The 23,909-nt window shown below is 45.1% G+C and overlaps 2 protein-coding genes across 3 annotated transcripts in view; both read left to right on the top strand.

Annotated features, from left to right (window-relative positions):
• Positions 1-5,056, top strand: part of NARS2 (asparaginyl-tRNA synthetase 2, mitochondrial) — a 48,192-nt gene extending 43,136 nt beyond the window's left edge. Inside the window, exon 14 of the mRNA XM_066570225.1 lies at positions 4,327-5,056. Coding sequence (XP_066426322.1) covers positions 4,327-4,471 — 145 coding nt within the window. The 3' untranslated portion in view covers positions 4,472-5,056. The remainder of the gene's footprint in view (positions 1-4,326) is intronic.
• A 12,206-nt stretch (positions 5,057-17,262) lies between these two features.
• Positions 17,263-23,909, top strand: part of GAB2 (GRB2 associated binding protein 2) — a 93,067-nt gene continuing 86,420 nt past the window's right edge. For both annotated transcript variants that reach the window (XM_066572308.1, XM_066572307.1), the window contains exon 1: positions 17,263-17,334. In XM_066572308.1, coding sequence (XP_066428405.1) covers positions 17,263-17,334 — 72 coding nt within the window. The remainder of the gene's footprint in view (positions 17,335-23,909) is intronic.

Genomic DNA, 23,909 nt, shown 5'->3' with positions numbered 1-23,909 from the left:
GAATGTGATCTCAAACTTTCAAGTTCCTTAACCATTGCCATATCTCTGATTCTACCTGTTTCATTCCTGCCACTAAGCAAGAGGATATTGTGGGTCTGACTGTTTCTAGGACAGTTTCAGGATTGTCTTGTTCCTGGCTGAATCGTAAGGCAGAGGCAACTGATGATCTGAAATACTGCTCTGCTTCTTGCCATTCCTACCTTTTAGGAAGTTTTTCAAAAGATAGATAAAGTGACATGGTCAAACTATGAGTCTTCTTCGGTACACTACATCTTTCCTGTTAGGCAAGTTTCTTTCCATATAAAATATGAGTTGAAGTAGTATTTGGCTTGATTTTGTAGTTATTTTATCTTATTTTCACACTTTTTCCTTTGAATTGTCGGTGGAAAATAGCTCAGAGCTGTAGATTATGATCTTGGCTAAACTGAGAGGTCTGTGGAAATGAGGTGGGAAAGTTGAGTGATGAGGGTACTCTGGGAGTAATTATATATATTAGTAATTAATAATATTAATAATAAATTATATTAATTTCTCTGTGACCAGGGAGTATTGCCTTGTAAACAGGGAACTTGATCCTGTTTGCAGCCTCCAAGTGCCATTTTAAAAGTAACAAAGCAGGTGCTTTTTAAGGTTCCCACAACCATCAGAGTGAGCAGTGTTTCAGACAGTCTTCCTACATGTAAGGCACTGCTTCCTTGCTCTGATTATCTTCAAGTGCTTCAGTGGAGACAGTTGTCTCATACTGAGCCCTTTACAGTCCAGGTACCCTTTTGATCTTCTGGTGTAACGCTGGTGAAAGTACACAGTAGCAGAGCAGGTGCTGTCTGCTGTCTTCAAGTGGATGTTACTGTGTTTTGGCCCTGCTCCTGCTCTGGATGAAGAAGATTGAGTTCTGTTGGGCTCTTTCAAAGATTACCTCTTCTGCTAATCTTTGAAACTTGAATGTCAGAGTGTTCTGTTGGCTCCTTGTATGGCAGGGTAAAAGGAGGTGTTGGGCTTAGGGAAAAGTAGCACTGATGAACTGCTTGGAGCCCATGGCCAGTGACTACACTCTCCTTTAACCTTCTTCAGAGCCCAGTGAAAACAGGTAGCTCATCACTGTCCTTGGCAGCCACCTGGTCCTATTACTCCTCTTTGGGAAGAGACTGGAGTGCTGTGCTGGGCCAGACAGAAGCAGGCAGAAAGCCAAGGGGGTTTTTCTTACGCACACACCCAGTAGAATATTCAGTTTCACAGACTATAGTATCTTTGTTCTTTCAGCCTTACCTATTTCAAAATGGCCACAGAACCTTCAGCATAGCAAGGGGATTGCAGAAAAGATTGAGATTATATATGTTTTGAAGAGACTGAAAAGAGCACATTCAGTTTATGAATGGTCACTAGGAGAGCACTGCTCTTCATAGTGCTTTGCTGTGCAACACAGGGAGCTCACAGTGATGATAAAAGAATATAAATCTTTAAAAGGATGAATGGAAATGTTCTAACATGGCACATAACAGGCTCCTGGAATTCATTGCTGGGTGATGTTGTTATAGCACACACTTTAGTAAGATTCAAATCTCTGAAGATCTACCAGTGCTCAGGTCTAGAGCAGGAGCACCTGGGCTAGCTGGGGTCACAGAAACTTCCTTCTCCTGTGTAATAACGCTGCACAATCTACCAGTTGCCAATAGAGTGCTCAACTCTGCTCTTAAGTATGAGCTACTGGCAAAAACAGCTAGACTACTTCACGACTCCTTTTGAGGTGAGAAATATCCAATGTCTCTAGACTACTGAATGTAGGAAAACCTCAGGGAGCATTTTCCAGCCTAAAGGGATTTTTCTCTTTATCTGCAGGCAGTTACTTTTTCTTTCATCTGTGAAGAATGGAAAATTTCTCAATTCTTCTGCTTCTTCTATGCACAGTCATCAGAAAGGATTCAGAGTCTTGATCCTCAGCACATTTAATTCAATGGACTTTTTCCATTAACTTTGATGGGTTTTGTTTCGCTCCTTTTGCCAAAATGGCTTCTCAAAGTGCTTTGAGATCTACAGATCAAAGTCCTGGATAAGCAAGGGTAGAATTTATTATTATTGTTCATCTGGAAGTAGCTGACTTATTTCATCTTCTTACAATGACTTTATAAACTCTGTTGCCAGCAAAAAGGGAGAGAAGATGCTGGGCTTAGTCACAACTGCCTCTGCAAAGGCTGATGCACTTACAGACATCATCAGAAAAGCTTGTGCTGTTACTTGTATTCCTGATTACAGCTAAAGTAGTTACCAGCTGCTTTGGCAGTTCTGAGCTGGGTCAGACTGATCTGCCACGACCAGCACCCATATCCCTCACATTTAAGAGTGTTTTGTGAGTCACCACCCTCAGCATCAGGTCTGCCCATCACCTTCCTTGCAAGGCCTTGTAAAGCTGTGCAGTGGAGCTCCCCAGGAGCAGTTCAGGGTATTTGCAGAGACTCAAGTTCTTCTTAATGCAGTCTGTGTAAAGGGGATAGAGATGCAGACCACCATGCAGTTGCACAGCCTGCGTGTTCTCATCTTGAGCACAATCCTCGTCACAAGATGTGGGGTGCATACACCAAGCCTTAGTGAGCCAAGCTAACACCCAGCAGCACAGAGAGAAAAGCACGTGGGTCCCAGTCTTCAGAAAACATGTCCCACTCTTGGGCCTGCTGTTCAACTTGCACTTTGTGTTTCAAGCTGCACTTTGTGTCTCAGTGCTATGAAGAAGAAGTAAGCTCTGCTTCTCCTTTTGCTATTTGGGCAGTGGAGGGGAGAGGAGAAATACTGGGGAAGAAAAAACCTGAATATTGGATTGAGTGTAATAAATGGTTTCTCAAATTTTAACTACTGCTAATGAGCTGTAAGGAAAAATAATATCTCATGGTATGAAAGGCATACTGTGAAACTGAGTGACAGGGCAATCTTGCAGCTATAGAATTTGTGGGAGAGTACTCTTATTTTGCAAGTAAGGGTGACCATGGACATTACTTTGTCTTCATTCTGTTAAAATACAGTCTTCAAGCCAAGAAAGATCTGATGTCCAAGCAACTGCACTCAAATATACATAACATATATTTTACATATTTATACATATATAAGTACATATACACACAAATATAATATTTCCTTGCAGTTCATTAACAGTATGTAAAATTTGGGAAGCCATTTATTGCAATCAATCCAGTCTTAATTTCTTTCACACTGTTCTGCCCCCCTCTACTCCACTGCATAAGCAGTAAAACATATGCATTTATATTTAAGTGCACTTGATTTTTTTTTAACTGGGATGATGAAATATTCATACACCAAGATTAGAAGCAAGTAATACATCTGGAGTCACTCAATCCCCTACTCGTGCATTTATATAAAGAAGAATAACTTGGTGCCCTCAGCAACCTCAGAAGTGGCCCCAGAAATCAATAGAAGCACTGAGATGTTTTTCACTTCTATTAAAATAAAACTGCTGGGGACAATTTATAGCTGCAAATACAGTATCACATCAGCCACAGTCCAGCTGGGAAGTGAGTAACTATAGAAGAACCATCATAATCTTGTTGACACCCATATACTCAGAGTATCTGCTTCCAAATGTTTTCTGAGTTTTCTGTGCACAACAGGTGCTGTTCTGCAAAATAAAATGTCTTGTTCCAGATCTCATTTTTAGAGAAGATACGTTCAAGGGGTTTTTTTCTGGCTTACTATAGAAATAAATTAATCCGTCTGTAAGAGTGATTGGGGAAAAAGTAGCCAAAAGCCATCATAATTACCTTAAAAGAAAAAAAGAATGAAGGAATGTTGAGTAGACAGACAGCAGGACCTATTTAAGCTTCTAAATAAATTGCTGGAAATGAAATTACTTAAGCAATTGAAAAGCAAACAGAAATTGAAAGAATTTGCAGGACAGATTTCCACACCAACCTGGCAAAGGCTAGACAAGCCCAAGCAGAGAGCTTCACCTCCAGGAGGGGAAGTGCTTTGTGATTCTGTAGGAACCTGGGTTTGTGTCTCTGCGAGGAGCATTTTAGGTACTAAAACTACAGAGCTGTTTCCAATATGAGCAGAGGTATGGTGCTCAAGCTGTTCTTCATTAGCCAAATACGTTCTTGCTCCTAAAAAAACATGCACAGCTATGCTGGTTTGACTGGGTTTAAACTTGGGGTTTCTGCTGATACAATTCTGCTTCTTCATACCCCTGACCAACACAGAAATCACAGTGGTTAGGGTCAAAGGGAAGTAATTAACATAGAAAGCCAAGCCCTAGACGAAAAGCTCACTTTAATGATGTCAGCATAACTGTGCTGCAAATGTAACTGTCTGTTTAAATTACAGGTATCTAGACCTCCGAAAATTTGGATCAGTTCCTCATGGAGGCTTCGGGATGGGGTTTGAACGCTACCTGCAGTACATCTTGGGAGTTGACAATATCAAAGATGTTATTCCTTTCCCCAGGTTTTCTCACTCTTGTCTCCTGTAGCTCAGCAGTTGACTCAAGTGGAGAAACCACTGGTGTAACTGTGTGTATATAACATACCAGGATATGACTGAGTGTGTTTCAGTGGGAAATCAAGGTAGTTTTTATATCAATGAAACTCTTGGTCAATTTAATACTGGGTTATTGAAAATAATGTATGTTCTGGTGAGATTATGGAAGGACACTGGCAGTTAATTTGATAGCAGCTTATGTCTTCAGTGCACTTCAGGAGTATTAATAAATCCCACTTAACTAAAGGGTTATGATTCTCATGAGACTAGTACATGCCATGGAAGTACTGAACAAGCACTGAAGGTAGCAGGGGGTTTTCTGTGAAATATTAATAAGGAAGTGTGACCTAAAATATTGTCATGGCTGTGATACACTTGCTACTGCTACAGTCAGGAAATGGCTACTGTAAAGCATGATTCTCCCCACTCCGAGCTAAAGGCAAATATTGTTTACCTTGGAAAAATCAGCCAAACCTAGCAAGGAACAATGTCATACTGGAATTGCTGGAGTGAGTTTGTTGAATGATGTTTGATTTTGTGAATCATCAATAAAGATGTACACTGGGTTGTTTTATAACTCTGTATGGTTTCTTCTTCTGTTATAAAACTGTAGCTCTCAGCATGAGAGAGTTTCCTTCAATATCTGGTAGAGGTTTCATTTTCTGTACAACCAAAATTAGTTGCACAACTTTTGCAGAAGGTATCTGTTTTCTGTCTCCAAGAAAGCACATATTCAGAGCAGACAGAAATGTTCAGTTAGATGAGAGTTCATTCATCCATCCATCTCTCCAGAGCCAACTTGCAGTTCATGGTGGGGTTTTGTTGTTGCTTTGCTTTTCTGTTGTTGTTGTTGTTGAGAAAATCTCTCATGTGCTTATCGGACCAAGCAGTTTGGTTTGTATTGTGAAACAACCAACATAAGCTCCCAAGCATTGCTGTGTATTAAGTAATTGCTTATCACTATAGGATCTGAACTCCTTGGCAGTCTCTAATGAGTTTATGCTCTCAGCTTCTCTGCCAGGTAAAGAAATACTCATTTCTGTTTTGAAGACAGTATTATGGTAAGAGCAAGTGACTTGCCTGAGGCAACTGGAAACCACTGATTTATTTGGGACTTGAACTGAGGGTTTCCAGCATCCTTCTTCCCTTCCAAATGATCATAATCCAGCAAATTATCATTTGCATAGTGCTTGCTACTCATAAGCCCACTACAGCTGGAGTATAAGCCATATATATAAAGAGGAAAAGCAAGGTAGTGGCCTTCCTGCTGATGAACCCCATGTATATGGGCACACACTATGAGAAGTGGCTGCAGGACAGCCCTGAAAATTTCTTTTCCAAGTAGATGGAAGTAGTTGAAAAACTGTAATCAACTAGCACTGCACTGGCAATACTGCAGTCACAGTTCTCTCTGGTAAGGCTGTGTGGCACTGCACCTGCAGCATCTAAAAATACCTTGGGAGGTATTTTTAGAGGTTTATGTCATGTGGCACCTGCCATGTCTCAGTGTGCCCCATGGCTGGGGTTTTTACCTGTTATGATCATGCAAGCAACATCACCATGAGGTCATTTCTTTGGGGGGTTTCTTGTGTGCACTGAGAGATCTCCTGCATATCAAGATGTTTTCATGTCTCCTTCATCCACTTGATTAGGCAGGTGTTAATTGTGCATTTGCTGGTTTGCATTTCCCAGTACAGCCCTGAGTTGGCAAGTCTGGTTCCACAAAACAGTTTGAGCACCTGCCTTCCCTTTGAAACCACTGAAAAGTTCCCACATCAGACACTGAAGTATCTTCTGCATTTGGACCATCTCTCCTTTAGTATGTTGTCTTAAGTGTTATTGCTGGCCTTTATGTTTTGGAATGACTTCTCTGCAGAAAGATGTGGAAAGAGTACAGCTGCCAAACAGCCCCATCCATAGCATATTCCCTAAATGACTTGCAATGAGCAGGTGTCCTTATTGAGGTCCTTAGTCACTGATTCTGTCACAGTCACTCTAAATAAGAGTGCCTGAACTGGAAGCCCATCTTCTGAGAAGAGAGTGGGGTGATGGCAAAACATCTCCTGTCCACTCTGCTGTCAATCCCCAACAGCAGCTCTGGGCTGCCTGTGTTGGTTTTGGCATCAATGGGAGGTTGTTGATTCTGCTCTGAGATGCCAGATCTGATGGGCAAGGTGGGGCTAAACAGTGACAGGTGAAAAACAAAATGTAAAAAAGAAGACAATGGAAGGTGCCAAAAAGTTCTAGTTTAATGTGACATGAGTCACAAGTTACAGGGAAGGACACAACTGCTTCAAACAGGTTTGCAGGGTGGCTGTCAGGGTGACAGGGCAAGAACAAAGAACTGGTCTAATCCACCTTTTGTTCTTTGCTCTTTTCAGAGATTGTTGCATGACTGAAGGTAAAGGTTGAACCTTTGATTTGCAGATAGGTAGATGTAAGTAAGAAAGAAGTAACAAGGATGCACTGCAAGTGAGTTTTTGTAAGTTTCCAACTAGGTATCCATGAGGAGCAGGCTCCCCAGTCTTCTACATGATCTGGTTCATTTCAAGGTGCTTGATGAGCTGGGTATCCAGTGAGCTAAGGGGACATTGCCCTTGGGTCCAAAAGCTCAAAAATATTAACCCTGGTAATTTGGCAGATGAAGCAGGAGCTGAGCAGGGTTGTCCCAAGAGAGGTAACCAGATGGCTCAGAAGGGGAAGGAAAGGTTGTCTAGTCTTGGTAGCAGCCTTCAACATGTGCTGGTTTTGCTAATGTTGAGAGAGAGAAGAGGCTGAGGCCCTTTGCATTATGATACTGCTCAGGGTTAATACCAAGATTGGCATTCTTGTGAGAAACTTAATTTATGGGTAGACAGCACAGGTGGGAGCCACTGTTTCCCTCCAGGCTGGCATTGTTCACCTCATGCTGTGTATATGTAACATGGACTGGTATTGCCAAGGAATGTGACATGTTTTTTCTGGGATTTCCATGAGGAATGTTGTGTATTTCCTTTGAATCTCCTTTCTAGAATGAAACGGAAGTTAATCTGGAGGATGGGGAGGTCATTTCTCTTCGACATGTAAGCAGGGAAATGCACCAAGATTTTAATTTACTACTACTCTTTACGCTACTCTTCTTAGAGTCTGCGCCCTGACAGTGACTGAAGCCAGATAAAAACTGTGACACTTCTTCAAATACAAAGCTGTTACTCTTCGCACACAGGAATCACCTCTTAGGCTGACTGCAGTGCACAGTGTGGTTTTTGTGCTGGGGTGTTTTAAGTGCCATAAGCAGTCACCTCTCAAGCCCAGGTGACCAGCACTGTCTCTGCTAGCATCATTTTGTAAGTATTTCTTGAAGTTTCAGTTCCTCAGTAGCCCATGCTTGCCTCTTTTCAAGTTTGTCCGCACTTTGAGCTTCAGAGGAAAGAATGAGTGTCATTGATTACTGCGTCGGTATCTTTGCAACATTAGAACAGAGTTATGGGAGATAAAAGAGCTACACCGTAAATTTTGCATAACTAACTGCCAACCTCTCAGAAGAGTGTTTAGAGGAAAACGTCTGGTTTTTTTCACTTCAAGAATATCAGATAATCCCTTCACTTAAATTTTTAATGTGTAAGATCAAAGTATCCCAAAGTACTCTATTTTTAATTGAAAAAATAATACCTGCAGAACTAACACCCTGTTCCAGTCTTCTCATTTTTAAATCCACAGGAAAGCAAGTGCATACTTGGAAGCTAGGAGTAGAGATTGCTGTTTTCTCCTTTATGATTTACATTGTGATACTGTGGCAGTGCTCAGATCCTGGGCTGTTGTACCTTCTGTATAAGCAGAGACAGAAAGGTACATGGGCCAAATGTTTAAACATCAGCAGACCAGCACAGGGATTTTAGCTGAATTACCTGCATTCAGGCCCCCAGACCTGAGGGAAACACGCAGCAAGGTGCCCAGCTCAGCAGTTCTCTCTCTGGTTTATTTGGTAGTAGGCATCACTTATTTGAGGGAATGCCAAGACTTTGATGGGAAACGTAAAGTACAGTTTTGCTTGCTGGACTAATATTGATTGTTTTGGGAATAGCCTATAGATGTGGTTTTCCTCAGGGGGTGAGGGGGGCTAATTTGCCAAGAAACACTTTTGTCATTGTTTCCATTAAATGTGTGTATAGAGTAAACGTGGCTTTGCTGTTGCTGAAACCAGTAACAGCCATTATGACTGTTGTTTTAGCCTTTACCTTACACTTAGGGAAAATGAGAGATGGGTCCAAAGGAGAAATAAGATTTTGTATAAAGACTGACAGAGTTCTAACTTCCTCAGACCTATCCAAAGCTGCTAAAGCCACAAAAACGGTGGTCTCGGGGGTGAATTTATTGTTTTCTCTTACTGTTTGTTGCAGAGCCATGACCTTCAGAAGGGTTGTAAAGTTTTATTTTATGATCCTGCTGATAAAGAGACATATGTAATTTACTATATGAGTTCTTACAGACTTGGCTAACAACAAGTTTGACCCAGAGTTCAAAGAAATTATGGCTCCCGTTGTTTTATGGCTGCTGTGCTGCAGTGTCTGCTGCACAAGGTGTACAGAAAAGATGCTGTAAAGGGAGAGCTTTCACATAAAGGCCCAGAGAGGGACAAGACTGTATGGCCATTTAAAATCATGTACCAGCTACATCAGAAATTGTAGGCTCTATTGTGAGTGAAATATGGATGAAATTACTTTAGAATCCATGTAGCTCTTATTGCTGACACTATTATACTGCAGAAAATTGAGGCAAAGAGCAATTAATCTGCTTGCCCAAGGTTAAGGAAGATGTGTGGCAGAAGCACAGAAGTGACCCAAATCAACCAAATCCCTGCTTGGTGCCTGCTCATGAGACTTCCCTCTATTTGCCTTTGGGTGCACTGCCACACCAGAAACAAGGCAGGTTGTTTGCAACTGATCTGGTTTCAAACGCATTTTTGGCATTTCTAAGATCCTAGACTGTGCTTCAGTGATTTTTATCTATCCCTCTATGTCCTGAGGCCTTTCAGAGATAGCAATCCTGCTGTTTATTTTTATTACTCTTAAAATTGATTTTTTTTCTGAATAATTTGAGGCAGCCTAAAGAGTAGATTTTTAATTTTCTTTGCAAGGGTTCATCTTGCACTTTGCTCTTCATTGATATCTTTGTGTCTTACTATTTTCAGCAGGTTAATGTAGTGCTACTTGTGCTGAAAGAATGGAGTTCAGAGTTTTTAGAAGTCACTGATCATACAGGTTGCTGGCAAAAAAAGTATGCAAACTGCTCAGAAAAAAATCAGTGTGGTCTGGTAGGAAGCCTTGGTAATCATGTAAACATTTAAGTTTCAGTATGGAACTATTCCCTACTGTCTGTCATGGCTTCAAAAAGAGGCTACATTTCCAGTCACAGTGGAAAATAATTACATTTCACTGACGCAATGTTTTTTAGTAATACTTCCATGGTGTCTTTACCTTCAAAGTGATTTTTGAGCAATAATTCCAGTATCTCTGATGGCCCTTTGAAGATCCTGGGCTCTCTGTGCTCAGTACGGTGCTTAAAGCTGTGTGAAGCAGGCATATGATCCATATTTTTCTGAGACACGGGTCTCCCATTTTCTGCTTGTCTCCCAGCTTTGCTGCTGCTCCGTTGATGAACGTTGTGGCCATGGGCTGCACATCCAAGCAGTTGAACTCCCACCATCGCCAGCTCAAAGGCTGACTGACCCCTCAGTGTCAGCGCTGCCAGGGCTGTTCACACAGCTGGGACACTCCAGGTCAGTGACAGATGAAGGCACTTGCCAGAGGCTGTGGAGGGAAGCAAGAGTCAGGATTAGGGTTTCATTTCCAGGCTGCCCTGTCAGAGTTGAGAACAGGTTTCTCCCATTTCTGCACAAAGTTACAGAAACTCAGTGCTCAACTGGTAACCAGTTTGCAGCTCCAGGAGATGCAGCTGTGAGCACTTACCTACTGCAGAGATTCTGTCATCACTGTAACTGAGGAGGTCTCCTTTTGGCAGGTTGGGCTCACATGATGGCATCTCTGTGAAGCACTTGAAATGACCTCTGCAGCTGTTTAGTATAAATAAATCACCATGTGCTTTCAGGCTGGCTCAGCAGCATGTAAGTGGCGTCATAGCTGCCGAGATGGGGCTCTGCACAGCAGCTGGAGTTCTGGGAAAGGCGTGCTTTAGGTGCTTCTCTGTAAACATGCATGGCTGGTGCTTTTCCAGATCACCCTACAGGGCTGAACTTTGCCATCTGCAAAACTTGAATAACCACACAAATCAAATCCGAGGGCCTGGTTTATACAGCGGCTTCAAACAGTCTTTCAAATTCCTTTATTACTAATGGCATTAATAAATTCTTAGCGTTCATGGTGATTTAGGAAGTATAAGGTTCAAGTATTTAACAAATTTCATGGGCCTGTTTGTTAATGAACTTGATGGATGACTTGCCAGGCAGGATTATGTTGCCATGTCCTTGGAGTACATGCTAAAACACAATGTTTTTAGCACTGTGTTACTCCTGTCCCTAATTGAGATCCAATACCATCTGTAACAGTGCTGCCATGGATAAAAGGAAGAAAGTTTGTGCTAAACCCTCTGAGATAGAACATTATGAAGTGTTCATTTCCCAGATCATTAGAAACTTAAAATAGCCATCTGGCCAAAACCAGAGATGCATATGCCTATAACTACAGCTTAACAGCATTCAGCTGGGAGGGTGGCTGCTGTGCAGCATTTGGGACTGGCAACTGCAGAGCAGCTTTTGCTCTCATCTCAGCTAAGTCTCTTCACACTTTAGACTTCTAGGAGATGTCTGTTTAAAATGCAATTGACATCTCAGCCAGGAATATAATAATACACTCTAGATGGGCTAAAATGCTTTGAAACCACAAGGGCATATCCCCTCCATGCACTTCTCCAGTGATTATTTTCACTGTTAAAAAAGCAAAAATATTTCCATATTTCAGTCTTTGTTTGCCTGGGCTCAGCTTCTTTTGGGAATATATCAGTGTGTCTTACCTGTCAGCATTTGAGGGGCATTACAAAAGACAACAGGCTCTTGAATTTGCAAAATTTGACCTAAAGTAGGATGGCTTTCACATGCTTCTTCCATGACTTAACACTGGTAGCAGCTGGGGGTCTGAAAATAAGGTCTTTATGCTCTGGCTTTGTTACATTTACCAGATGCCCCTTTCTTACCTATAGATTACCTGCAGTAAAGCTATAGGTCTGCTATGGACACAGTATTCTGTATATTCCTGGTTCTCAGACAGTGGTGTAGAGTGGAAAACAGGACCTGGGGGAGTCCATTCTCATCAGCCACTCACTCCTGCTCATGGTCTCAGCTTCCCTACTTGTATAGTTAGAATAATAAGATTTATAATTCTAAAGGCTCACGTGCATAGTAGGTCTGTGTTCCAGTAGTTTTAGCTCTAAGCTGTGCACAGTCAACAATTGTAAACAAATGTAGAGATATATATTCTAAGTAATTTACACTTTGTAGAAGAGGCCTGGACATAATACAACAACAATGACTTCCTTCTTCTAATAGAATTTTTAGTTCATTATATTGGCTGTACAGGTCAAGCTCATATCCTGGAGGGGTGTCACTGGAAGGAGGAGTAGGGGGAAAGCATCTGTTTTTATTCTGGCTTCTGTTTTCTCCAGCAGATATAATGGCACATGACCGTTGAGCCAACAGTAATCCAGTTACAAAAGTCTTCAGAGTTACTGCACCAACCAAATTAAACTTGATTACATCCAATTATGCTGAAAAGCCAGACAACAGCTCTTAGCTTGGGGTGAAGTAACTTCTTGCAATCGCATGTGGGGAGGCCTTGCAGGGTGTCAGGAGGATAATTGCTCGTTTGCTCTACCACAGAGCACCATCTGCTCTTGAAGTAATGCCTAAGGATGTGAGAGTACACCGGGGTCGGGTAAGCAGGCAGGGCAGCACGGCAAAGATTTCTCCCTGCCTGTTTTATTATCGTTTGTTTTATGGTTGCTTGCCCTGGGTCCAGCTGTGCTCAAAGCCCCATTGTGCCAAGTAGTGTCCATAGAGGGAGTCCTTCCCATGCTGAGCTGCCGGTCTCATCGGGGAAAAACAAAGATGAAGTGGCCTTTATGCTTATGTCAGAATAGTGTCTGTGTCTGGAGCATTGCCTGGTGCACTTTCCACCAAGCAGCTGTATAATGGTTTTCTGTTTTGAGGAGGTGAGAAAAAAAAAAGGAAATCTCCTAGTTTCCCTCACTTCCGTGGTTAAAATAGCAAAAGGGGGGGAGGTGGGGGAGAGGAAAAGGTAAATGTAGCTGCCAAAAATGTGTCTGGGTCCAGGCAAGAAAGTTTGCATGAGGAGCTCATCTGTCCTAGAAAGAATCACCAGGTGCAAAAAAAAACTCTACCTGGGTCAAGAACTGAGAAATGCATTATTAGTGTTCTGCCCCAGCTCAGCTCCAGGCAAAGTTATTTAAAAGTGTCTAGTTTGGTGAGAGAAGTGGGACTGGGCTTCAGTGTTGACTGAATAGGAATAGGAAGTCTTCTTTAATAATCTTCAAGTGTGAGGACTGGAAGTGTCCTCCAGCTGCATCCACAGACACCATCCAGCTCAGCACACCAGGCTTCTCCCTGTCCTGTCTGGGGGGGGTCTGTATCCATTCTGGATGGGATATGCTGGTTCTGGCCAGGATCTCCAACAGAGAGAGGACAAAGAAGGACCATCAACTCCACACAAGACTATGTGCCTTGAAAACTGCTGACCTGCAACTCATCTCTTCTGTTTCAGCCTGTATTAAGGCATCAGAGCTCTGATGCCCCTGGTTGCCACAACACTCTACTGAAGATGCTTCAAACTGTCTCATTATCTGATCAAAGCACCTTGTGCTACTATTCCCTCTGCTCATGGAAAGCAGCCCGTGCTGCTGGAGCTGCTGTCTGTCACAAGAAGGAAAGGACTGTCTTGTGGTTTGGCTTCAATTGCAGTCGTTCTGGGGGGCTTGCTGTGCTGTTCTACGGAGGGTGGAAAGCTTGAAAAGACTTGAGTTCTTGAAAGAGGTGATTTTTTTTTTTTTAACCTTGAAAATTCTTCATTAAATCAAAAAGCTGCTCCCATCTCTCTCTGCTGCAGGAACTGTTGCGTGAAGATAAAGTCAGGTCTTATTGTTGTGGAGCTGCATCTCAGGAGACTGAGCATTCGCTCAGAATTAAAAGCAGGCAAGGAGCACCAAACAGCACAGCAGATTTTTCAGGCCTTTCCTTCCCCCTCCCCGCCCCCCCGGCCTGTTTCGGTTTATATCAACCGCCGTATAGGCATTTCCAAGGGATTTGTGCCTGGCTGGGGTAGGTAGCCCGAAGCGTTTCAGCCAGCTGGTCCCTAATCCACAGGAAATGCCCGGTGTCTCCATCCCGACTGCTTGCACCAGCGGCTGGGAGCGAAGAATTGCTCCGCTTGCAGCTTTCCCGTCTGCCAGCAGATGGCACAGCTCATTTGAATAAATTTGGAGCAGGAAGGAGTGGCCGTGGACATTGCGGTTTCTTTCTTAGAAGTTCTGATTTTTCGGTTTCAGACATGAACAAGAAACCACACTGAAGGTTATGATTAAAAACCCCAGAGGTTTCTGCAGAAGAAAGTGTCACTTTGTCGTGCACCCCAGCACGCTAAAGACAGTACAAGGGCTTTTTCTTATAAAAATGTTTCTCTCTCAGCCTTACCCTTGTTCAAGGAATATTATTTCTTATATGGCATCTTTTAATTTCTCCCTTGCTATGTCTGCTAATTCTGCTGTTCCTCCTTCAGTTGCTCTTCTGCTGGCAGAGATGGATTCTCAATGGCTTCGCATAACTCCCTTGTCAGGTTTTTCCAACACAGGGATGTGGTTTTCACACAGTTTTCCGCCAAGGCTGCTGGCTGTTAGCTCACACACCAGAGATTTACGCAGTCAGCTGGGGCCAGCCTGAGTTCATTCTCCACTGCCGGTTGGAGGAACAGCTTGAAGTTGGTAAAAACTGTTACGAACGTGCAAGCGCTGCCAAATCGAGCTGTGCTCATGACAGACATGGTCTTTAACTCCCAGGGGCACTGAGGGTAGTATTTGTGTATCCTCCTGGCCAAAAGCTTTAAGGAGGGCCAGCATTATAAGGCGTTGTAAAGTTACATGCATTGGATCATATGTAATCTGGAAGCCTGATGCCAGAATTAACTCACTGTTCCCACTCTGCGTACAGCCACAGTGGAATTGGGGAGGCACGTTCACGTGCAGCATCTTTGTCTGAAGCATTTTTCTGCACAGAGCTTATATTACAGTTGGACTCAATCATCTTGGAGGCATTTACCAACTTTAATGATTTTGTGATTCTGTGTCACTGTGAGAACAGCAGCATATTCAAATGTACAGAAAATGCAACCCATTTCCCAGCCAAAAGTCCCAGCAAACTGAGATACCTGTCAGGTATCACCAAAAGCACAGAAAAAAGAATTCACAGGGGTACTGCATGTTTTGAACACTGTTCAGATATATATTGTGATACAACCAAGTCAGTAAATGTGATCCAGAACAGGGGATGAGTGGAGAGAAGGAATAGTACAGCAAGGGAGCAGGGCGATAAACCAAGGGCTGTCATAGAACATGTAGAATAATTCATTCCAATTCACACAATGATAATTGTGGAGCATTTCTTTAAACATCCATCACCCAAATGAAGTGTTCCAACTCTGTGTGATAGAAGTTGTTAACATAAAAATGCAGACAGGGTTCTCTGCAACTGGTATTCAAACTGATACCACTTTGCATTGGTGTCAGTATGAGTGGATTCCTAACCTGTGAATCATTAACATACACCATGGGATAGTTTTGCATGATACCTTTTTATTAATCATGATCATCTGTTCTTAATTGAGTCTTTCTAAATACCCAATAGCTCACTGGCCTCCCTGAAATTTCTGTGTTTTGGGAAGATTTCTCAAGTGCAGGTCACCGGCACACAGTTTTGTCTACAAATGCACAAAGTGCCTCTAACCCAGGAGAGTTTTGCAGGTGAGACTCTGGCTCTCATGCAGTGTAAATTGATATGGCTCCAGTGCACTGAATAAGGCGATGCCGGCTGAGGCCAGCACTGGTCTCTCCATCCTTCCCTGCTCTCAGCCCCATCATGCACACTGCACTGGCAGAGATGGGCAAGCTGATCTGAGCATAGCTTCTCTCTGCAGAGAATGCCCAGCACTGGAATAGGATCAAGCCCTTCCTTTGGGTAGTGAGAAGGTAGAAAAATCTTCCTATGTAGCCTTTGCATTTCACTGGCAGCAAAACAAAGCTGTTGAGAAAATACATTCCTTACAAATGACTGACTTGTTCTGTAAGGGGTTATTCCCCTACTTTACGCATTCACAAAGATGATAAACAACATATGGCTTAACTGGGCTGTCCCCATCTTGAAAAGAGGTGTTGCTCCTACCTCCCAGAGGCACTGCAAGTTGCAATTACTGCTCTGAAGTGATGCAAGATCCCTGCTCGAGCGACATTATATAAAGGTTGTTGTTGTGTGACATACAGTAGCACATCCAGCCAGCATGGAGTTGTTATTGCACCAGCTACAGCACAAATGCATAAGGAGGGACCATCCCTGCCCACAGAGGTTGGACAGGCAGAGAAGCTGAGGCAGGGATGACTGAATGTGCCCAAGCAGGTTTGGGGCAGAGCTGTTGTATAGAGACAGGTCTTAGAAATTCATCCCTAGCAAATTGTTGTGTTTTCCACATGAGCATGGGCTAAGAGGACTCAGCTTTTTGGGTGCCATGCCCAAGTTTTGCTTTAAAGGGTGCAGTGCATAAAGGTTAGAGCATAACCCAACTCAAAGGGCTGTGGAGAGATGTTTTATTACTGAGCTGGGGAGGAGAGGATCAGGCTTTGAAATGTACAGTGTTTCTAGATCTAAAAGTTGATAGCGAATCTCAGCCAGGGTATGATACACTGTAATACAAAACCTGGCTTGTCTGCATGAGACTCCAATGGCAGTCAAATCCCCTTTCAGTGGCCACTGCTCCATTACTTAAAAATCAATAATAAAAGACGAAGCTTTTATTGATTCCCCTCGTGGTTTTTTATTGCTATTTTTTTTCTCCAGGAGAGTTTTTGGCATCACTGGTGTTTAGCTGTTTCTTGCTCAACCTCTTTGTTTTCCTATGGCACCTTCATCTCAGGCACAAGCCCCTGAGCACAGAGAGGCTAAAGCCAGCCTCGCTTTTCCGAGGTGACAAGGACCTTTTCCACCAAGAGAGAGGAAGGGTCCTGGGGTAATGAAACCTTACGGCGGAGAGGTTTGGGAGGAGCTGTACTTTTTAATTAAGGAAACGTTGCGCTGTTAGAGATCACCTGCTGATCTCTAACACGAGATAAAGTTTCTCTGTAGGCAGTGTATGAGTGTGGGGGGACAGGGACGAGCGGCAGCCCCTCGGGAGCGGCGTGGGGCCGGGCAGCCCCTCTCCCCGCGGGGTTTGTGTCTTTAACACGGCTGGCAGGGCGCCGGGCGGGCGGAGGCGTGGTGAGCCGGGAAGGAGCCAGTTTCCTGCTTCCCCGCTCGCAGCCGAGCGGCCGCGGCGGCGGGGGGAGGCGCTCGCCGCCCCCCATCCATCCTTCCATCTCTCCCTCCCTTTCTCCCTCCCTCCCTCCAGCCATCCATCCAGCCATCCATCCATCCGTCCGCTCACCCACCCACCCAGCCACCCCCGCCCGCCCTCCATGGGCCGGCGCGGCCGGCGCTGAGCGCCGGGAGGCAGCGCCCGGCGGCGCCCGGCTGCCGCGATGAGCGGCGGGGAGGTGGTGTGCTCGGGCTGGCTCCGAAAGTCGCCGCCGGAGAAGAAGTTACGGAGATACGTAAGTCTCTGCCCACCCCACCTCATCCTTACCCCGGCCCCGGGAAAGCCGGGATCCATCCCCCCCGCCTCCATCCGCGCTCCGCCGCCGCCAGCCCGGGTGCACCTGCCGCCGCCTCTCCCGGCGCCGCGGAGGCTCGGCTGGGCGGGGGTGCCCCTTGCCCGGGCGGGGAACGAACGCTTCTGGCTCCCCGCCTCTCGGGGAAGGCGGGTGGGAGCATCTCCGGGCCCCCCGGCTTGCTTCCTGCCCCGGGCTGGTGGGATGGGCGGTGACGGCCGCGGCCGGAGCGGACACTCGGCGCTGGGGCCGCTCTGGCTGCGCCCCGCGGTGGCCGGGCTCACCCGGGACCTGCGACGGTCACACCCCCGCCTTTGAAGTCGTCTGTTTTAGGGGAGGCTGGGAGTACCTTGTCCCAAAGAGTAAAGGTACTAACGCATCTTGGATCTCCCCCAACATTCCCATAATAGTCGCTCTCCCCCATCCCGTGCAGGGTTCCTATTAATCATTGAACGTCCGAACCCTTTGAAGATAGCACCAGTGGCGCTTCGATAGCCTTTGTGTCGTTAGCGGCTGAGATCAAACACTTCAAAGAAGTTGTAAAAAGAGGGTCCAAATGCCAGCTCTGGCACATTCCCCACTCATTGAAAGAAATAACTGTTCTTTGCGTCCTCCGCCTGACGCTCCTGCCATGTGCCACGAGCATTAGCGCTCAGAATCGTGCTGCCGTCCTATGACTGGGCACATAGCTGGGGATGTCCAGGGTCCCACTCCCTGACACCAATGACCAGCCTCAGCCAGCCTTCAGATGACTGGAATGCAGCCTCTGGGAGGGAGCTGGATACTCTCCCTTCCTGGGGGGACACCAGCCAGATCATCCTTTGGTCCTGTTGCTTTTGCCTGCGTGCATTTGGGGAATGGCAGGCAGAATAAGTGCAGCTGGTGTCTCCCCAGTGCCTGTTATTGATTGATGGAAGCATCACTGTCTAGCCTTGAGAGGGAGATGGATGTCTGTAGTCCCATACTGCAGGCTAGAGCAGGACTGGGGTTGTGTCTGATTTGTGATAGAGTGTTACTAACCTTGCCCAAAATGGATTCAGCCCCATAGACATCAGTGGTACCACATCCCTTTGCATTAGACTGTGTGTCCAGTTGCTCTTGGCAATTCTTTCCTTGTGTGCAGTATGCTCTTCCAGGGAATATCAGGTTGGCACAGGGCTGAGGGGTGCAACGGCTGGGGAATCCAGTAAGGTAAACCTGAGTGTTTATGTGGGAAGTATCAACCCCCTAATGAAGGGGTAGGTAGGCTTTGTGGGAGGTGGACAGAATGACTTTGTGCATGCTGAACTGTGGAGGATGCTTTTAGCTTAATGGAGCAAAGCACCTTCCTCCCGCAGAAATCAACTAATTGCTGATCCTGAGTCACCAATGGCCTTAACTCATCAAACATCATTAGCTCCCCATCATCTGCCCCATGAAAGGGCGCTCACATCACTGTCTGAATATCCAGCTTGTGCTCTGGCATTCCAGCAAGAGCTGAATAAATCTGCTAAATGCTCTACATGGAGGGTGTGACATGCCGGCGGTTAGTGCTAATTATCGATGTGCATAAGAGTGCTTTTCATCCACATACATCCCAAAGAGCTTTGCAAGCCACCTATGTTTTCAAAACATCCTCATTGCCCCAAGAGGAAATGCAGCCATGCTGAGATGTGCCCGGCCATCCCACGCAGCCTCGGCGGGGCAGGAAGCGATGCTTGGCAGATGTCACTCGAGGGGATCTCTGCGCTGAAGCGGTCCCGGCGCTGTGGTCAGTGGGACTTCCCTTCCAGTCACACCAGTTGCACCAGCTTCCTGCATCAGTGGCTGGATTTGAAAGTGTTGGCCTTTAGCTTGGACTGTGTTTCACTTGGTGGTGCCTCGTCCCTTTGCTTTTTCATGCATTATTATTGATAGTGTGTTTATGTAGCTGTGGTGTGCATTTAGGGTGTTGGTGTGTGGATCAGGCTCTCTTCGAGTGTAGCTCAGAGCTTGTCCAGAGCCGTGGGCAAGCAAAGCTGCTTGTCTGAGGGTGATGGCTTTCCTCCTGTAAAACCTGCCTTTGTCCACAATAAACCCACATGGTTGGACTTTGGTTTTCACGCACAAAAGACGGTTTATGCCGGCTTTTGTATGGCCTCAAAGGGAAGGTGCTGAATCGCTGGCTTTGCCACTTTACTTATGTCTTCAGTTTATGTTCTGCTTTGAGATCTCAGAGGAGAAATCTCAGGCTGCAGGATGCTGCTAATGGGGTTTGAAGTTCCTGCTCTGGCTGTATTGACACAGGGGAGAGGATAGATTTATTTTTCCTTTGACAAGTGCATTTCAAATGTATGTGTCTGCACATGGGTGTGTTGCTAACGCTGTCCTTGAAGTGCTGTGCTTTTATAAGCCTGGTTTTGTTTTGCTTTTATTTTTCAAGGAGATCTGTGGCAAGAAAGGAAAGTACTAAATTTTCTCTGTGACTTCCACCCAGGGTGGTTGAGAAAGGGGACTCTTCTCCACACCTGATCTGTGCAGCGTTAATCTGCATTTACAGCAGTACCTGCTCTGTTTCACTTCAGAGGATTGTGTTTATGTGAGATTGTGGGACCTATTTGTACAACGCTCTGGGAAATACCAGTGTTGTGAGTTTCTCTTCTGTTGAGGGACATTAAAATGATCAAACGATGACTGCTTAAAGGTTGAGACAAAGTGTGCCTTTTTTCAGCCTCATAACTGCAGACAGGGGTTCATGTAGACTCTGGGCAGTTTGGCTGTAAATGCTACTGTAATATTGATAATAAAAGCTAAGCAAACAATTGAAGGTCAAAAGTAATTGAAGTACCAAAATATCTCTTTTCACCTCTGCTCTGCTTGGGACATCAAGCTCCCTCATCCTCATGCTTAATTGCTTTTTTTCAGACAAACATTTCTTGTACATTCATTGAATGGTTTGGGTTGGAAGAGAGGTTTAAATTCATCTATCCCAATCCCCTGGCGATAAGCAGGAACATCTTCACCTAGACCAGGTTCCTCAGAGCTCTGTCCAGACTGGCCTTGTATGTTTATAGGGATGGAGCATCCACCACCTCTCTGGGAAATCTGTGCCAGTGGCTCACCACCCCCATTTAAAAAAATTTTCTTCCTCATATCTGGTCTGAATCTACCCTCTTTGAGTTTAAAACCATTGTCCCATGTCCTGTTGCTCCAGACCCTGTTAAAAAGCCTGCTCCTACCTTTTGCCTCTCTGACTTTCATGCATGAAAGGGTCTCCTTGTACACAGCCACAAAGCACAAAACTGTCTTTTAATTCTCCTCCTGGCTCCTCCTTAAAGCACATGTGAAAAAAAATTTAAAAAAAAAACCAATCCCTAAACAAAACCCTGGCCTTTAGTTGTGCGACCAGCCAGCTGAGACCAGTGCATGTTGTGCTGGTCCTGTACTGACTCACTGTCTCCTGGTCCTCTCCTGCTGGACGTGCCTGTCTGTTGTCTCCTGTGTGAGACGTGGGTTTGGAGCAGTGTTTTTTGTCTGTCCGCTGCCCGGCATGATGGGCTCAGGGCTGGACTGTCTGGCAGGGAAGCACTGTGAAAAACAAGTGCTGTCGTAGAGCAGCTCAGCTCCCTATCGTTAGATCAGTGTGTTCTGCCTGCTCATTTATGTACCATGAAGTCAGAGTATTTTCTGTCTGGCTGAGATGTATGTCTGCAGTTCTGACTAAAACAAAAGCTTCTCATCGTGTGCCGGTTGTACAGTCCTCTAGTGCTTTGGGTTTTGGGTTTTTTTCCTCCCAGCTGGTTTATCTGGGTTTGTCCTTGTGCATCAGTTTCATTCTTACATCAAGCAAAACCAGTTTAATCAAGGTCATTGGAAGAGCTGCTCCTCTCTGATGAGACAAGCGAGAAGAGGTTAAAGGGCTGATTTACTGATTGCAGCCCTGTTCCTAGGGGCAACTCCTTGATGAAGGGCTTATTTTGGTTCCTGAAGTAGATCCTTCATATCCCACCTCAAAATGCATTGTAAGGATGTCCTCCTTAAATGAGAATGTGGGATGTGGACTGAAGTAGGACCATTAGTGCAGGGTTATCATAGGCTGTGAAATAGTGGAGATGCCAGGTAGAGTTTGGCACAGTGCTGATTGGGATGAAATTTTATAGGAGGGAGAAGAAAGAACATCTCTTTATTCTGCAGCAAAGAACAAAAGATAGGTATTGTGCAAAATTATCTCCTTTTCTCTGTCTTCTCTCTAAGGAGTTTTCATCAGTCACTCCCATGCTCAGCTGTGCCATGCCTCATTCGGGATGCTCTACCCATTAACAAAAATAGGAAACAGTTGCAGACATGCCAGAGAAAAGCACCAAAAATTGAGCAAAGATACAGAAAACAGAAAGACTGAAAGAAATGGGGTTGTCTGGGGATGAGAGGGCTGAGAAGAGAAATAACAGTCCTGGAGTATGCCAAAGGTGGCTGTGAAGGGGAAGGGAGTAAACTGTTCTACATGGCTGGTGATTGGAGGCCAAGAAGTGCTGAGCTTGAGCTGCAGCAAGGGAAACAAGTGTAGGAAAAACTTCCTAACCTCTGATTGCCAGAGGAGTGGAGCAGTGGAACAGATGGTTTGGGATGGGCTTGGAGTCTCCATCATGGCAGTTCTGAAGTGCAGGTTGGCCAAACTCCACCTCAGAGAGCTGAATCTGTTTAGAAGCAGTGGAATAAATTTGACAAATTCTCCAGAAGTTCCTTCCAGTGCTGGTTTGGGTGAATTTATGGGTTTTGAGCCTGGATGCAGGGAGGGGTAGCTAAGAGGCTTAAGGGCACTGATTATGTCACCCGGATCTCCTGATGGGACTCAGGGAAGTCCTCTGACAAGTTCTTTGTAGAAAGTTTTGATTGCACTGAAACTCCATGAGTTTGCACTTATTCCATCTGTCAAACTGCCTTGCTGCACCCTGCTCCTCCCATGTAATCTCCCAGCTTGATCCCAAAAGACCATCATATATTTTAGCTATTGTAATCTGCCCAATGATTCACAGGAGGGATGAACACTTGTTCCACCAGAGAAGGTTTTGCAGGTCAGGGGGTGCATTTTGCTTGCAAAGGCAATGCCTGCCAGCACTCCTGCTACACCAGCTCTCTTGTGCAATTCTGCACAAAGGTCCCACTCTCTAACTCGTTTCTCTGCTGCATCATTGCTAATGAGTCAAAACACACGACCTCTTCCCTACAAGAGGGGAAGAGGTCCTACCCCCTCCTTTTAGGGTCATTTTTTTGAGTGTGGGGCTGCATTCCTTTGCCCACTGTAGCATTTTCTGGAAACAGCCAGGTGGTGATGTATTGTCATCATGATAATTGTGATCTAGTAACAGGCAGATACTTGAAGAATAGTTGTGGGAACGATGGAATCAAACTCTTGATTGTAGAAGGTGACAAAATAAGGAGCAACAACCACAACCCAGATTTGTAGGTTCAGGATGGGTCTTAGGAAAGCCCCTCCAATAAGAGGGTCATGGTGTAAAGGAACTGGTTCCCACAGAGGCTGCAGGGTCTCAGTCTTTGGAGGTTTTCGAGACTTGGCTAGAGAAGATTCCAGATGACCTGATGTAGGGACACCTCAGATGCAAGGCTGGACTAGAAACCTCCTGAGGTTTCTCTAACCCAGCATTTCTTACGCCTCTGTAAGGTGCGACGTGGAGCCCATGAATCTCAGAAGCAGTAGAGCTGTTGTAGCCCAGCTCTCTTTGAAGGTGGACAGTCTTTGTTTTGTTTGCTGCCAACACACGTGTTGGGGCAGCTCTTCAGCTGCTGAAACCCAAACTGGTTTGGTTAGGACTAACCTGTGTGTGTTCTGAGGCATTGCATCAATTGAGGTGGACATGCCCACAGAGGTAAGGAGCCCGTCTGTTGTGTGGGGGGTGAACCTGGTGTATTTTTCTGCTGCTTTGGCTTTGCTGAGACAGCTTGAGTGAATCCTCAGCTATCTGTCATGACTTCAGTGTTGGCTGATTGTCCTGGCAGTCCATGGTGGATATAAAAGATTAATGGTGGCAAAGCACAGGTTGAACTTAAGAAAGACAAACAGTACTTAAGGAAAGTGTGTGAGGAAGCCGGCTTTGTTTCTCTTTGAAAGAGAGCAGAAGTGACACTGAAACATTTTTTTTTCCCCTTTTAGCAACTATCAGATGGAAGATATGATGCAAAAGTGTTTACCAGACTGAAGCACATAATTTATATTAGTGACTCAAAGGCAGAACAAAAATTATTTATCTGTATTTCAGTAGCAGCTGAGGCGACTGGGGCTCCACGTGCTGTGTTTGGGGAGACCACATCTGCCAGGAAAGGTCTGGTCTGATGGAGAAACCAAGGCACAGAGCAAGTCAGTGATTTGGCTGCACTTGTGTTCAGGGTCATTCTCACAGCTGGAAACTCACCTTGGCTTTATGGTTTCTACCTGAGCCAGGGGCTTCCGAGCTGCTCACAAACTGCTGAGGATGTGTGAAGCTGTGGAAATGGATTGCAGCTAGTCCAGAGAAGTACATAATACAGCTCTCAGGGATTTGGAT

The sequence above is a fragment of the Molothrus aeneus genome, chromosome 2 (genome assembly GCF_037042795.1).
Source record: "Molothrus aeneus isolate 106 chromosome 2, BPBGC_Maene_1.0, whole genome shotgun sequence".
Lineage (NCBI taxonomy): Eukaryota > Metazoa > Chordata > Aves > Passeriformes > Icteridae > Molothrus > Molothrus aeneus.
Note: the sequence above shows the minus strand (reverse complement) of the source record. Positions and strands in the feature narration are given on the sequence as shown.